The sequence below is a fragment of the Gallus gallus genome, chromosome 23 (genome assembly GCF_016699485.2).
Source record: "Gallus gallus isolate bGalGal1 chromosome 23, bGalGal1.mat.broiler.GRCg7b, whole genome shotgun sequence".
Taxonomy (NCBI): domain Eukaryota; kingdom Metazoa; phylum Chordata; class Aves; order Galliformes; family Phasianidae; genus Gallus; species Gallus gallus.
This window is the reverse complement of record NC_052554.1, coordinates 579,035-594,005: the sequence shown is the minus strand read 5'-3', so window position 1 is coordinate 594,005 and position 14,971 is coordinate 579,035. Positions and strand designations below refer to the sequence as shown.

The 14,971-nt window shown below is 49.5% G+C and overlaps 2 protein-coding genes across 10 annotated transcripts; one reads left to right on the top strand and one right to left on the bottom strand.

Annotated features, from left to right (window-relative positions):
• Window positions 1-147: 147 nt before the first annotated feature.
• Window positions 148-2,028, top strand: SH3BGRL3 (SH3 domain binding glutamate rich protein like 3). Of its 2 annotated transcripts, none has more exons than XM_004947668.5 (3): window positions 148-238; window positions 561-713; window positions 1,105-2,028. In XM_004947668.5, the coding sequence occupies exons 1-3, from the start codon at window positions 191-193 to the stop codon at window positions 1,168-1,170; spliced, it is 267 nt and encodes an 88-aa protein (XP_004947725.2). In that variant the 5' UTR covers window positions 148-190; the 3' UTR covers window positions 1,171-2,028. The 2 variants fall into 2 exon arrangements, with proteins under 2 accessions (XP_004947725.2, NP_001289025.1); NM_001302096.2 differs by having other exon boundaries at window positions 546-713.
• Window positions 1,626-13,954, bottom strand: UBXN11 (UBX domain protein 11). 8 transcript variants are annotated; one of them, XM_040651949.2, is made up of 14 exons: window positions 13,832-13,954; window positions 13,442-13,534; window positions 12,819-12,919; window positions 12,354-12,454; window positions 11,541-11,595; window positions 10,488-10,564; window positions 9,891-9,996; window positions 8,351-8,568; window positions 7,592-7,669; window positions 6,203-6,323; window positions 5,286-5,386; window positions 4,999-5,066; window positions 4,210-4,356; window positions 1,626-3,807 (listed from the first exon to the last, which is right to left on the bottom strand). In XM_040651949.2, the coding sequence occupies exons 3-14, from the start codon at window positions 12,838-12,840 to the stop codon at window positions 3,642-3,644; spliced, it is 1,260 nt and encodes a 419-aa protein (XP_040507883.1). In that variant the 5' UTR covers window positions 12,841-12,919; window positions 13,442-13,534; window positions 13,832-13,954; the 3' UTR covers window positions 1,626-3,641. The 8 variants fall into 8 exon arrangements, with proteins under 8 accessions (XP_040507883.1, XP_040507885.1, XP_040507884.1 ...); XM_040651951.2 differs by having other exon boundaries at window positions 6,203-6,293; XM_040651950.2 differs by having other exon boundaries at window positions 13,904-13,954.
• Between the last annotated feature and the right edge of the window lie 1,017 nt (window positions 13,955-14,971).

Below are 14,971 nucleotides of genomic sequence, written 5' to 3'. Positions count from 1 at the left end.
GGTGCTCGCACGGCTCCGAGCGGTACCGCCGGCAGCTGCGGGCCGGGCCCGTGCTGGTGGCAGCCCCGCATGCCCGCGCCCGCCGGCCCCATTGGTCGCTGCAGTCACATGCAGGGCGGTGCCGCCGCGCTCCCGCCCTCCGAGCCTCCCCCCGCCCGGGCTGTGCGCAGGGAGCGGCCGCGGGCGCAGCATGAGCACTCTGAAGGTGTACAGCACGTCGGTGACCGGCTCCCGGGAGGTGAGGGGCTGCGCGGTACGGCTGGGGAAGGCACGGGCGGCGCGGGGACCCTTCGCCGGGCGGGTGTCCCTTCCGATGGAGAGACGACCCTCCCCGCCCCGCCCCATTCTGGCGTTCTCTCTCTGCTCTCCCGCCGCGTTTCTCCCGGTGCCCCATCCCCACCTGCTCTGCTCGCAGCTCCGTGCTGCGTGCCTCTCCCCCACGGGGGCCCCCCGGCCAGGTGTAGTCTGATGTGCTGAGTGTGCGTTCACCCTTCGGAGCTCCTCCCCGCGTCCCGATAACGTTGCCTTTGCCGCCCGACTTCCAGATCAAATCCCAACAGAGCGAAGTGACCAGAATCCTCGATGGGAAGAACATCAAGTACGAGCTGGTGGATATCTCCCAGGACAACGCCCTCCGGGAGGAGATGAGGGCAAAGGCGGGCAACCCCAAAGCCATCCCGCCCCAGATTGTCAATGGAGACCACTACTGCGGGGTAAGACTGAGAGGGAGGAGGTATTGTGAGAGCTGGATGGTGGGGTATAACGTTATCCCCTTGGTTTTGCCACAAATGCCATCGGGATGCTTTCCGAAAGGTGCTTCCTCCGTTCTGCGCGGGTAAAACGCAGTCAGTATTAATCTGCATTGGGAGCACAATGCAGTGCTGGGGTGGGTGTGTGTGCCCACGGGCAGTGGGGCTGTGCTGTGTGGGGCTGGCGTGGCTTTGCCCCATCATCTTCCACGTGACCTCCTGGCAGCAGTGCTGCGCACGTTTGTGTTGAGTGCCGGGAGGACCGCACTGCCCAACTGGAGGGAGCGTGCAGCACGCAGGCACTGGGGCCGCATGCCTCTTGCATGTGAGCAACCGGGTGGTTTCTTCCCTGCAGGATTATGAGCTCTTTGTGGAAGCAGTGGAACAAAACACCCTGCAGGAGTTCCTGAAGCTGGCCTGACCCACAGGCTCTCCATCCGTCCTGGACTCTACCTGCGTTCCTGAGCACCCTCATCTCCAACCATCTTCACTTCCAGGTTGTCAGCGCTGTCCTGGCACCGCGACTTGTATTCCAGCACCGGGAAACCCATGACCAAAATTACTCATTGCAGCTGCCTACGTTTCCTTCCTGCCTAACCCCGATGTCATCTCAGAGGGATCCAAAGAAAGCCCGACGCTGGCTGAGCATGGCCTTAGAACAGAGCTGGGCCTGGCTCACACCACAGCTTCCAGTGCCTCTGTAAACAGCAAAGCCTCTCAGGCTGTGCGAAGTGCAGCTGTCCGTCAGCCCTCTCCTCTACAGGGAGAGCTTCTGCTTTAGGAGGGAAGGGCTTGGGGTTGCATGTTACTTCCCACTCCTCCCAGTTGCTGTTAAAATTGTAAATCCTGCTGCCTCACTTGCTTTTTTTTTTTAAAAAAAAAAAAAAAAAAAACTTTCATCTCAACTGCACAAATCATGGCAACTGTTTTGTTTTTTAATAATTTAATGCAGAAATACTGCACAAAGCTGGGTTTGACCACCCACTGGGGAGCAGGCTGGGGCTGAGGTGTCCCTTGGCAGACTGGGAGCGGGTGGGCCTGGAGCTGAGACCTGCACTGCTCCATCAGTGCTCTCTGCTGTGACACAGCGTGAGGGCTCCCTGGTGAGCGCCGATGGCTCAGGGTTACTTCACAGCAGCTGATGCTCCAGCTGTCTTATCTTTCCTGTTTTCTGTTGGCTTTTTGCAACCTGGACCAAGTGCATTTTGTTTTCCTGCCAAAAAGTGAGTTTATAACCAGTGTTGTCTTCCGAGATGCTATTAAATGTTACTGTACCTTTTGTGCTGGTACTCGTGGGTTCCTTTTAAATTGCTTTTATTTCGGCTACAGGTTAAATAGTCTTCATGATGATTCTAAGTCAGCTCCAGCTTGGAGGAGCTGAGGTGACTGTGCTGCTGCAGCCTGACACAAAGATCTTAACATTTCAGACTGCTGCCGCTAATGCAGGGCTCCTGGGACTTGTCTCAGTATCTGACAGAGCAGCAGTGGCCCTTAAGCAGCCCTCTCCTGTGCATGGTAAGAACAGCCTGGGGGAGATACAGCTGCAGCCAGACCCAGGGGCAAAAGACAACTGGAATTACCTGGTAGGTCATAGACCAGCTCTCTGCAAAAGGGCAATGCCCTGTAGGAAGGGTCTGTTACAGCAAATACAGGAGTGTATGTGGAAAAAGGAGGAAACTAATGGACAGCTGCAGGCATTGAGTCACTGATTGTAGGGGGGCTGTGGAGGCAGCTGGCCTGTGCTTGTGGTGCTTCCTGTATGAGCTGTGCGTGGCCCGGCTCTGGTCGGAGGGAGCTGGGGAAAGCAGAGCTGCTCCAGGAAGTGCTCAGACCATCCTGCCCTATTTCTGTGTCTAGCTGCTCCTTTGAAACTTAATGAAAGTGGAAATGGCAACTAAAGAAGTGTTTTTATCGGGAGCCGTTAATGAGGGCTGGGTGACAGCCTGTGTTGGGCTTCTGCTAAAAGGGAAGCTGCCAGAAGGCGCTGCCTTGCACACGTGGGAGTGTTATCAGCTGGGAGTCAAGTGGGAACTTGTCAGAGCTGAAATGGGAAGAATGTGTGTGGAAAGGGGCCTGCAGAGCGTGGCCCCAGTCTACAGGTGAGGAAGATGCTTTACTCTCAGGGTTCAGAGGAGAAGCAGCAAAGGGATTATGCTCTTCTCCAATGACATGGTGTCCTGTTGCAGCAGAGCAGCAGGCTGGGAGGGAGGAAGGCAGGCAGCAGCTTCAAGCCACAGCAGGCTTGGCTCTGTGTGGCTGTGAGCCTCAGCCCCTCTGCAGCTGGGGGCTGTCCAAGGAAAGGAGTTGCTCACATCCAGGAAACCCAGCAGCAGGATCTCCTGGCTGGAAGGAGGCTGGCTCGGTCCCAGTATTGCAACGGCCCAAGGCCATTGCTCAAGACCATATAACTGAGCCTGTTTTTCTTCTGGTGTAAATGCCGTTGAAATCTCTGGGCAGCAACTCTGTGGAAAGTAGGTTGCTGTTTGTCTGTCCTGCCCAGATATCTGCTGCTGTAGAGAATCCCTGAGTCCAGCTAAGCAACTGCCTTGCTACCAGTGCAAAGCTGGCAGCCTTCCCTGAGCAGAGATCAGCTGATATAACCTCCAGCAGAGGTGAGAAACCAGGCCTCTGCCTTGAGCTAACAGAAATCCCTGTGATAGCAGCCCACCTGCCCTGGGGAAGAGCAACCATCTACCCAGGGGGCAGAACACTGGGGCTGGCACGTGGCACTCAGCTCAAGGGAGAGACTGAAGAAGGAACCTTGCTCTCCATCCCAGGTAACAACACAATGAAACTAGATCTGGCAAGAAAACTCCGCTCTCTTCCCAGCCAAGGGGATGTTGTAACTCAGCTAACAGTACAAGGTAGCTCCTTCCTCCTGCAGAGGAGCTGCTAGGCTGTTTGCAGCGCTGTCCCCTCTGGTGGGAAGGGGTCTCTTCTCCGCAGCAGCAAGGAGGCATTGGGGATCAGCCCACATTCCTGCAAGCTCCTGGAGTTGTCCGCATACACCCTCTGGGGAAAGGTACTGATGATCTCATATGAGTCGGAATCTCCACCCCTAGGAAAGAACAGCGCAATCTTTTCCTATGCACAGCATCCCCCAAGATTTTGCAGAGAGGCTGTGGCTCATCCAATTGCAGTTACTTAAGAGCAGAGGGAGAAGCTGCTTTGCAAGTACAGGCCAAGCAGAAAAAGAGGCTTCCTGCCCAAACTGCACGTAGCCAGGCACGGAGCAGCCATTCCAGGCTTCACAGATGCAGGTGCTCTGAGCAAATCCCTGCCAGCTAGAGAGCAGCTCTGGTGTCAAGAGGAGCCAAAGCAGCAGAGAGTGCTCAGGACCCAGCCCTGCTCAGTGCAGGCTGCTCTGCTCCAAGCATGGCTCCAGAGCCCTGAGAAGCAGCAAAACCTCTCCTGGAGCTGGATGGAGCAGGGTGGGGAGCAAGGAGGGTAGGAGTCCTACCTGGCATGGGCAAGGTGTTGGCGCAGGTCCCCTATTGTCTCTGAGGACAGCATCTTTATGACATACATCTGCTCCCCACTCTCAGATTTGATGCGGAGAGTGCAGACATCAGGGGCAGAAGCTTCAGCCTCTTCAGATGTCTCCAACCTGGAGGCCAGAAAGCCGTCTCAGCTAAGGAGTGAGGGCTTTGCTGTGCTGGGGTCATATGAAGTGGGGAGAAGAGCTTTCCATCTAGGAATGTGCTTGAGATGAGCAAGGCTTAGCCTGGCCTACAGACCCAGCTGCCACTGAGCTTTCACTGCTTAGAAGCTGCATTGAGAAGAGGATTGCTGACCTTTTTTTGCTTTATTATTTTAGATCAGGGTTGTCTGGTAAGATATCTGCCCTACTTTTTTGATTAAAAATAATCTGCTTGGGATTTTTTCACTAGCTATTTGGGTCTTATCTTGCCCAGAAGACCAAGTGAAAATGCACTGTTTATGTCACCTCTCACTTACACATCAGTTTCCTGGAGGGATTCTTCCATTTAGCAAACAGCTTCAGGTGGCTTTAAAGTCTTAGGCCCAGTCTTTCTGTCAGGAAAAGTATTTCACTGCCAGAAGTTACTCTGAACAATGGAAATTTTGTTAGAGATGTAAAAGGTGGCAGGTTTTCCCCAAAAGACCAAATTTGGCTTTTTTTTTTTTTTTCCCTAGTTATTCCCAAGATTTAAGATCAATGGGCAGAAACCCCTGGAAAAAAACCTGAAATAGGAAGGAGAGCTGATGGGCAGGGATGTGTGTACCTTACCTTTGCAGGACAGACAGCCTGGGTGTTCCCACCACAATCTCTTTGCTGCTCCACACTCCATCAGAGCCCTGCAACCAAGCAAGGTGAGTGTCACCACCTGTTCTACACAGAGACAAACCAGAGCCGGAACAGACCAGGAGCAGGTGCCAAAGTGCTGCATGTGTGCTCTGATGGAGCATTTGGGGAAAAGGAATGTTACAAGGAGGAGGTGTGGTTGCATGCAGAGCACTGAGCCTGAGGAACCGTGCTAGCCTGCTCCTTGGGGTGTTGTTTGGGCACACCCATACCTGCTGCATTGCTCCGACTGTGTCTCGGGTGGCCATCGCTTCGCTGTGCATTGATGACTTTGAATATTTGTTCCAAAACTGCTCCAGGGAGGGTTTGGGACCTGCCAGACAAGAGGGAATATGTCAAAAAGATCATACACATACAGAATTCTCCCTCAGAATAAACTGATTTAGTGAAAAGGGAGCAGAACAGCTGGCAGAGAGAGTTCTATCCTCTCCTGGCCGTGCAGATGCTGGCTCCTGGTCCCCAGCTGCAGCTTGTCCCACTTTCTGGCCCACTAACATTGTGATTGCCATTGTAATCAGTGAGCAACTGTGCAGCTCACACCTGCAATGTGCAGCAGGCAGAAACCCTGTTATCTCTGCTGCAAACAGGAAGGTCTGATACTGTGGCAGTTCTTACATGCTTGGAAAATTGCTCATCTTGCAATTGTGTTGGTTCCTTTTGGTGTGGTGTTGCTGGGCAGCTATTTTTTTCCCAGGTAGATAAATGGAACTTCTCTGCTTGTGAATGCCCCTGAGATAAGCAAGAGTATTAATGTATATAAATATGAAGATGCTGCTGAGGGCAGTGCATGTGTACAGGTTGTTTAGTTATGCATGCATAGATCTACTGTTTTCTGCCTACCTGGCTGACCATATTTGGCTCTCCAGCCAATCACAGTATCTCGGCTGTGCTTATGCAGGCTGCTAGAAAACCAGAAGCAAAATGAGGAAATATGAGGCCTGTCCTCATTCAAAGGATGCATGGTTCCCTTGGCATCCTCTGATGCTGAGAAAATTGAAGCTTTGTCTCAGAAGTGTTGCCTTCCTCTTTGAGACCTCACACATCTACTTCTTGCTAGCTGGACTACCCCAGTAAGGTTTCAGTTCTGCACTTTGGGAGATGCATTTTCGAGATAGGTGTAGGAACTTACCTGGGATCTTGGCAGGTTCCTCCACCTTGCTTAGTTTTGAATGTCCAACAACCTGGCCATGGCCAGGAAAACTCCCAGGAAGGTCTCTCTCCTGAAATACCACATCTCTTTTGTCAGTGACCTGTTGGATTAAGGCCAATTGTGATAAGCAAGGCTCACTCTATCAGAAAACAATAAACTACAGCAACCTAGAGCAGTAAATCCCAAATGAAACTGAGATATTTCCCTGGGAGCTGCTCCAGTTCCTCCAGTTCCTCTAGGCTCTCTAACAGAGCAAATCCTGCTAGATCCTGGACTATCCAGGCCTCAGTGTAGTTCACTGTCTCAACAGGCACTGGACAGCCATCCCCTTTCCATAAGTTGTAAGAAACGTGTGCAGGCCTGACCTTTCTTCTGTCAGTTTCTATGCTTGAAAATGCTCTCTATGATGTGAAAGCAGCTGTTTGGGAGTGGATGGGGATTTACTATCACTCATACTGCACTGCAGAAGTTGCAGCGGGATCTGATGAATGGCTCCAACAAAGGGACAGTGCCAGACTGACGCCTCCAGCAGTGGGAAAAACTGTATAAAGAGGGTCAGTCTTTCTGTCTGGGCTTTAGTGCTGTCCTGTGGCCTGTAGATGCGGTTGGCAATAAGCTGGCTATAGGCAACCATATATGCAAGAGCCCTGCACAGTCCCTCCCCTTCCATCTGGCTTTCCAACCACCACCCCTACCAGCTCGTGCTGCTCTGACCTCTTTGTACAGATGTGCCCTACTTTCTTCTTAGTGGTGGCAGGTGCACCCTCTGCCTTTGCCCACTTACGTTTCAGAGGCACTCAAAGACCTAAATCAGAGTCCTCTGAGGCTCTCTGTCTGAAAACGTGGCTTTGGCTTTTTGCCATTGCTGAAAAATTAGAAAGAAATTGGGCCCAAAAGGGCTGCAGGTGGCCAAACCCATTTAAATTACTGCAAATTAAACTCTCTGCAAACTCTGTGAGATATACTTCTCTAATCTGTTTTTAGAATCTCTTCCAGGAGAACTAGTTGAGATGCTGCTGCTGCTGCACAGCTCTTCAGGTGCTGCATATGCCACTCCTCTTCTGCAAAGCCTATCTGTGCTCTCACAAGTCTAGATCCAAGCCAAGATTCAGCCAGGCAGAGAAATTGTTCAGTCCTGATGCACAACTGCTCACTTACATCCTGTAACGGTTCAGGCAGGTGTGTTCCTCGCCACTTCCATACACACATGCACAGAACTTGGCTGCTTGTATGCTGCGTTCAGAAACCTCAACCAGAGATTGCTACAGGGAACATGTTGTTTGCTGAAAGAAATCTGCAACTTTATTGGGAAATAAGAGAGCCATTTCTTCCAGAAACCCCATGAGAGCAGAGCTTTGCACTGCTTACCTGCAGAGGGACACCATCTGGGTAGCGTGCCTGCAACTCTGAAGGGAAATAACCATCCATAATATCCTGTAGGCATTGCTGAAACAAAAAATGGCAGCTCATTCATGGTCATATCTTTGATCTTCTATTTATCTGATGACTAATATTTACATCCTGGGCTGCTCCTGTTTGTATTATTTCTGCTGTGCAAAAAAAAAGAAGTCTGCACATAGACTCCCCCTCTCGTAAAAAAAATAATACAAAAATAAAAAATTGCAACTCAGTTGATTGTTAAAGGTGTGCTGGGAACAGGTTTAAGGTTTGTTTTTTTTAATATATATATTTATATTTTTATATATGAAGTGCCTATCACCTGATTGATAAACATTCTTTGGGACCATTCTGATGGCAGGGCTAAGAACAGGACTCAGCCTGTCAGTACACCAGCATTTGTTTCCAACCAATTGGAAAAAAAAAAAAAAAGCCACAAGATTTTGCTGCCGGTGTTTAATACTGCTGCTCCATCTATTCCATCAGAGTTGGAGGGAGACTTATTGTGAATGGCAGCAGTTTGCACTGTTACTTCTCCAACTGTGCTGCAGAACAGCGCAGGCATCCCAGCAGGGCAGTGGGATGTGAAGGCTGGAGGTCTCGTTAGCTGCTCATTTTGGGGACTGAGATGAACTCACTGGCCCTGTTCTTCTAAGTTCCCTTTGCTGATACGCAGTGAATCACAGCAGGGTGGCTCCATGTCTGACTCCTTCACAAACCTTTCCATACCTGAACAGACAGTTCCTCATAGGAGCGAAAGGGTCCGTCCAACATGACGATCCCGTTCTGATACAGCGTCAGAGGGAGGGGTTCTGGCTGCCTCAGCCGTGCTCCCCCCGGTGTGTGCTCAATGTGAGAGATGCAGTCTCCAGCCAGCATGTTCAAACTCTTCACGTTTTCCAAGATTAAATCAAAATCAACCTGGTGTTTGGAAACGACAGCCTCACCTGTGGCAGAAAGAGCAGAGATGTGGGGGGGAGGAGATGCCAGCTGAGCAGCTTTCACCTCTGTGTGGATGTGTCTGAAGAGCCTCTGCATCCCAACATCTTGGGGCTGTCACTGCTGCCTTTCGCATGTCACCTTTCCTTTGCAAAGCGTGGTGCAACAATCATGCTGTCGTTCAGGGCTGCCAGATCTACGTGGGTGTGTGCAAAACAGCAAGGGCATGGCAGCAGAAAAACAGCCTTCACCTACAAGTGAGCATAGCAGCTGCCAACTAAAGTGCAGACAGCTGTTCGGCAACTTGGTTTCGGTTGTAATTTCCTAAGTGTTGCCCCTTAATGTAGTGCTGCAAAATGAACAGAGAGGAATGAATAATCTAAATCGGCTAAATGGACCAGGGCAGATTTGCTGAAGAAATGTCAGTGTGGCTGCATGCCCTGAGCCACCAGCATTTCTCACTGCAGCAGATTTATTTCTCTCTTGCTGGGACTCTCAGAGGGTGTTTGAGGTAGGGCAAAGCAGTGAAAGCATTACAGGGGGACAGAAGAATGAAATGAGAAGAGAAAATGAAACAAAGGGTAAGGCCTTTGGTATTTCCGAGATTTGATAAAAATGGGGGGAAAAAAAAGCTTTAAGTGAAAGGGAGGGAATCTCCCTTAAAAAGGGTAGTCAATATGAAAAGTAATGCTTTTCATGTCTTCTTCCTTCTTCATCTAAGGGATTAGATTAACAAACTAATTTTTGCACAGTTGTTAGTTAGTAGCAAGAGTTATATAGCCCAAGTAGTATTCTTTTTTTTTCTTCTGTTACCACTTTGCTAAATATGCTTGGACCCCATACAGCACAATCAGGTCCCAGCTGAACTACTCACGTGGTGGCTGGGAGGAAAGGCAAACAATACTCTGATGGAGCCAGACAACATGGGCAAGTTGCTATGGCTACTAAATACACAAAGCATCTGACTCTGTTTTCCACCCATTTTACGTCAGCGTTTTTAGAGCAATCAAGCTTCAAACATTCAGGGTATGTGAACTCTTCAGGAAGCAGCTGCTGTGAAGCTATTCTTCCAAATGGCTGGGCCACCAGGATCTCTCCTTTTTCCCTAGATGAAGTTTATAAAATATAGGTGTATATAGAACACCAGTGCTCTGCCTGTCCCAGCTCTTGTTAAATTGTTCCATGTCTCTAACCCTGAGATGAACTGACATGAAGACCTCAGAACAGGATCGCAGATTCTGATGACCCGCTTATCTACTCTAATCTACCTTCCCTAAGCATGCAGCAGGAGCTAGGATGGCTGCTTTAGCAAAGAGCACTGATGTTTTACCTGGCTTCCTCTTTGCCAGCAGCTCGTCATCTCTGAGTGACTCTAAGTCTTCCTGCTCTTCATGTCTGTCTCCAACCCAGACCAGACCATAGTCATTTAGAAACCTCTGTAAGAGGAAAGGACAAGTCAGTGTTGTAGACCAGAGCTAGAAACTAGACAGAGAGGCCTGACAGTGCTCGGCTGCAATAGTGAGAAGCAGAAGTGGTGGTGAACAAGAAGGTTTATCTCAGGGTTGGCGGGCTGCCAACTCACTGGCAGTAGAAGTAGCAGCTCTACTAGAAGCAGGCAAAAGAGAGGAAGGATTAAACTATCTGTAGTGATACAGTAGTCTTCCAAGAGTCCAGTAGCTGTGTAAGTTATTTCCACAGCCCTAGAAATCAAAATGAGGCTTGCAGCAGGCTTAAATATCTGTGTATAAAATAATAATAATATACTACCCTGTAGTTCACACTCAACCTGTTCTTTTCTGTCAGAGGAGTGAAGAGAGGATTTGTGGTTATCACAGTGGCAGCTTGAAAAGAACCAGGCTGTCTGGGACTGCAACAATCTCAAACTGAAGGTGCAAATGGCTTGGAGCAAGTAAAGCAGGCATCTCACCTCCATTTCCCAGACCTGAGTCTGCAGCTGAAGGCACCTTGTTTCCAGATCCTCTGCTGTGGATGAGTCCGGAGCATCTGAGAGGGAAGATCTGCTTTTCGTATGCATAGCCTTAAAGAAGAGCTACCAGTAATCCACATCACAGAGTGTGGATGCCCCAGCAGTCTTCCTGCACCATCAGTAAACTCAAGCCCGTAAAACACTGCTGAAGTTTTATGCTATGGGAAGCTGATGTGAGTGGTGCTGTTTACTGTTGTACAATGAGAATTGCTTGGCTTGGTTCTAAGAGACCTATTCAAAAATAAGCACAGGTCCACCAAAGCTGGATCCGGAAACCCAAGCTTCGTAGCTGGCAGTGCATGATGAGGTACAAAACACAATTGTGGTTTGACAGGCTTCTTCATGCTCTCTGCTCAGGAAATAGAGATGCGGCACAGCATTACATTAACAAGGTAGTTCAACCATGACAAGAAACGTGTCTGGGTTCAGCAGGAGAGCTACTGGATTCCAAGGAATTGAGGAGCAGAAGAGCTTCAGTGATTCATTTAAAGCTGAGCTTAGTTTAGTGCTAGGTTGCCTTGCAAGATGAGTGAGCCTGGACCTGTGAGTGCCGTTTGAGACTGCAAGTCAATTTTTGGTTTTGCTTACCTATGAGTTGCTCTGTTTGTTGCGTTTCGGTTTTTGTTTGTTTGTTTTGTTTTGTTTTTATTTTGTTTTTCCAGCCTATTTGAACTCTATGGTGTATATTGTTCTTTTTTTTTTTGGCCATCTTCAGGTTTGTGGTTGTTCTGTGCTCATGGAAACTTATTAAGGTACAGAAAATAGGTCAGGAAATAATGTCTAGTGCTGCACCAGAAAAGCAGAGCAACTGATGAAGTGCGGATCTACCTTGGCAAACAGCACCGTGTGTGTAACTGATACTACCCACGGAAGAGGCTCATAGGCCTTTAAGGCAAGGATAGCTGACAGGGAAGCCTGCTCTGCTGCAGTACCTGGAGACCTGTAACTCTCCCTTGGGTAGGAGCAAGGTGCCAAGGGTCAAACTATTTTTACCTTCTCCTTTCTGAAGAGTCTTCATCTTCTCCTCAAGCTCAGCAATCTTTCTATCCTTCAAGATCAGAACGAATAATGGCCTTGTTAAGATCCTCTGCTTTCAGGACCTTGATGCAGTCTGCATAATTAGTCCTGGCTGGGTGGGGCAGTGCTGCACATGCTCTCTCTCAGATAGGCAAAAAAAGAGTTAGAATGGCCTCACAAATGTCTTAATTTGTGACTCAAGAGGAGTGGGATGTAATACACTGCTCCAGTATTAGACTGAGGGCACTGCTAACCAATCTCCTCCTTCCATCTGCATGAGAATGCAGCTCGTAGTGAGGCCTGTTAGTGACTGATCTATAAAGCAGGCCAGCACCTCTGTTGCCATCTGTTAGAAAACAAGACAGAACCACCAAAAAAAACCAACCCACTGCTATTTATTCTAAAATAAACAGTATTTATTCTCAACAATATTACAAAGAGAGCTGTTCTAAGATTACTTGTCTAAGCCACTGGTTGCTTTGTTTCGTTTTCAGAATGCAAAAGAAAGAAAAGTCTGAAGCCAAATAAATATTAGTGAAAGGATGCTGAGAGTCATTACTTTGTAAAGTCACAGTAGGATCAGGGCAATAAAGGGCTGTTCAGTCTTCTGCGTCAAGAACAGATATGACTGCTCTGCTGTTTTACAAAGGCTAACCTGTCTAATTAACAGAACAGGCTATGGATTAACTTGCTCTAGCCCAGACTGTGTCTAAGCAAGTGTATCATTACCCTGGCTTGAAAAGTTAAAGCAGGACACAGAACAGGCCTAGTAAGGGCCAGAACTTTTACCTTCAGTTGGATTTCTTGTGCTTGTTTATCTATTTTTTGTTCCAACAGACTGATTTTTTGCATCATGGATGACATGAGTTCCATGTCAGTGGGAACTGTACCTGAAAGCACAAATACAACATTACCTCTAGAAAGGCAATTCATATTGGAGGCTTATCTGCACCATAAGGGAACCCACACATGAGCTCTAGTTCTACCAAAGCAGGTAAAAAAAGGATAGCTTTGGTGGGTATGGCGTGGAAATTGCTCAGGTCTTAACTTTGAGAGCTCTTGGTAGGGAGGTGGCTATGTCATTGGCAGCATGCTGCGTATGTGAGGGGGAGACAACACAAATTAGCCCTGGGCTGGGGTATTGAGTCTACCAGATTGTCACTGAGAGACTACAATGGTCAAGAACTCCCTTATCTTTGCAAAACTTCATCCTGTGAAGTGGTGAACTAGATGATCTTTAAGGTCTCTTCTAACCTAAGCCATTCTGTGATGTCATATATACTTTTTCAGAGTTATCCCTGCAAGGGAAGTCTGCCCTGCACGGGTTCTTTGCCCTAGGGGCCAGGTTGGGTCACCTGTGAAGAGGCACAAAGAGTATGAAAGAAAACAGGTCAGTATTTTACATATGACTTCTCCAAAAACAGGTAAAGAAATATAGGTGTTACACTGAGGGAATGAGAAAGCAGAGTTGCTCCAGGCTATTCACTCCCAGAAGCACCCTCAAAATGAGCGGGTGAGGGCATTTGTTACAGCACAGAACCAAAAAGAACGTAAAATCTCAGCAGCTGTGAAGAGTGAACACAAAATGGGGCTGACAGAAAGAGACTGATGCTGGTACAGAACATCCTGTGCCACACAGCAAGGCAGAAAGTACTGCTGAGCTGCTTTAATGAGAAGTACAGCATCTGGGAGTAGCAGAAACTTCACTGAGAGCAGAGAAACAGCTTTTGTGCTGTTAGTCTAACAGGCCAGCTACAGGCAAAAGTGGAACTGTAAAACAAAATGAGGCTCTAATGTACTCTAGGGGTTGTTGAGGATGTCGAAACCCTCCATTACTTATCTGATCGTGGACATGTAGGAAGAAGAGCTGCGCTCACCACAAGAGATGTAGGATGGTGAGAAGTGCCTTGCCAGCAGAGGCAAACAACTCAGCTCAGCCCTTTTTATGAAAAACGGTGAGGAGGGAATATCTAGAAAACAAGGATAGTTTTGTTAGCTTGGGGGGGAGAAGGGGGGAGGGACTGCTAGATGGGCCAGTTTCCTAAAATAAAAAGGAAAAGGCTGTCCAGAAGGGCCCAAACTCTGCATCTCTTTCTCACCGGCCCACACTGCGTGCCTTTGGGCAGGGCGCATTCCTGCACCCCTCAGTCAGCACAGGGCAGAAATGGCCAAGGCATCCACCTGGCCACGAATGCTCCCGAAGGCCAATGATGGCATCCTGAGGGCCCCCCACCACAACGGGACTTGAAATAAAGGCCAGAACAGACCCCAGCGTCTTGGCGTCGGCTCCGAGGGGCGGCCCGAGGCCCGGGGAAGGCCGGCTCTCCCGCAGCGCTCACCCCGCTCTCATCGCTCCCACCGCCATCTTGTTTACCGGCGGTTGCCACGGCGATGCCTGGACGCTGTGATTGGCTGAACCGCGGTCACGTGGACCGGGGCGTCAGGGCGAGGACTACAAGTCCCGGCGTGCACCGCGGCAGAGAGCGCGCCTCACTTCGTACCTACTGAAAGTTGACCGTAAGGAAGTGGGAATGAGCTCAGCGGACCTCCACAAAACAGGAAGTAAGAGAGTGGAGGAGAAATAACCACAGGCCACCATGCCGCCGTTACAAATAATTCCAACAGTGCCCAGGACAGAAATATCACAAATGGGAACAAATATTCTCTTATTTTATATATACCGTAAGGAAACAGATGAGGAAAACAAGAAGGAAAGATGGAACTTGTCTATTAGGCATTCACTGACTGCCACAGAAAGCTGCAAGACCGGAACTTGGCTGATTGAGAAATCAGCAGTCTTTCAGCCGTGTACTCGGGCATAAAGGCTATCAAACTTTCTGCATTCCAGAATTTTGGGGGGTGAAATGGAAGATGCAATGCCAGGAGCATTCAGTCTGTGCGCCAGCCCGCGCACAGGGCTCACTGCGATGCGTTTACAGAAATGAAAGCCACAACAACAGGTTTAGCTTTGCTCATTTCAACCTGTTCTAAAATAGCCCGTTCTGTTCTCCGCTGTTTGCTGGCGGGTGGGTGGTGCAGCTCAGCGATGTGCTGCAACCACTGCAGGGGCTGCAGGGAGCACTGCCGCCATCTGCGATGTGGATCAGACCACCCTGCCATGCTTGTGGCTTGGGCCCAGCTCCCGTCCTTCACTGCGGGGCAGGAGGGTCATTACATGGTGCAGTGTTTGCAGACCCTCCTGCTGAAACGGAGGGGTTGAACCTGTAATTGGCGCTGGCCCTACACAGGCATGGGGCACAAGGCAGGAAGAGCTATGTGGTGTCGGAAACGGGAGGGCAAGGGGCTCACTGCCCCTGCTGGAGACTGTGGCTGGGATGTCCTGTTCAGGGCATCATCCACACCTGCATGTCCTTGTAGCATCAGCAGCGCCAGCAGTGCCTTCCTGG

Bases quoted from the DNA above. Each gene is read 5' to 3' on its own strand.
- UBXN11 (XM_040651949.2), bottom strand. From the start codon at position 12,840: ATGACATCACAGAATGGCTTAG. The intron at 8,569-9,890 runs GTAAAACATCAG...TTTCTGCCACAG, and splicing joins GCTGGCAAAGAGGAAGCCAG to GTGAGGCTGTCGTTTCCAAA. The intron at 4,357-4,998 runs GTAAGGTACACA...TCTGGCCTCCAG, and splicing joins AGGCTGTCTGTCCTGCAAAG to GTTGGAGACATCTGAAGAGG.
- SH3BGRL3 (NM_001302096.2), top strand. From the start codon at position 191: ATGAGCACTCTGAAGGTGTACAGCACGTCGGTGACCGGCTCCCGGGAG. The intron at 239-545 runs GTGAGGGGCTGC...CCCGACTTCCAG, and splicing joins CGGTGACCGGCTCCCGGGAG to ATCAAATCCCAACAGAGCGA. The intron at 714-1,104 runs GTAAGACTGAGA...TCTTCCCTGCAG, and splicing joins ATGGAGACCACTACTGCGGG to GATTATGAGCTCTTTGTGGA.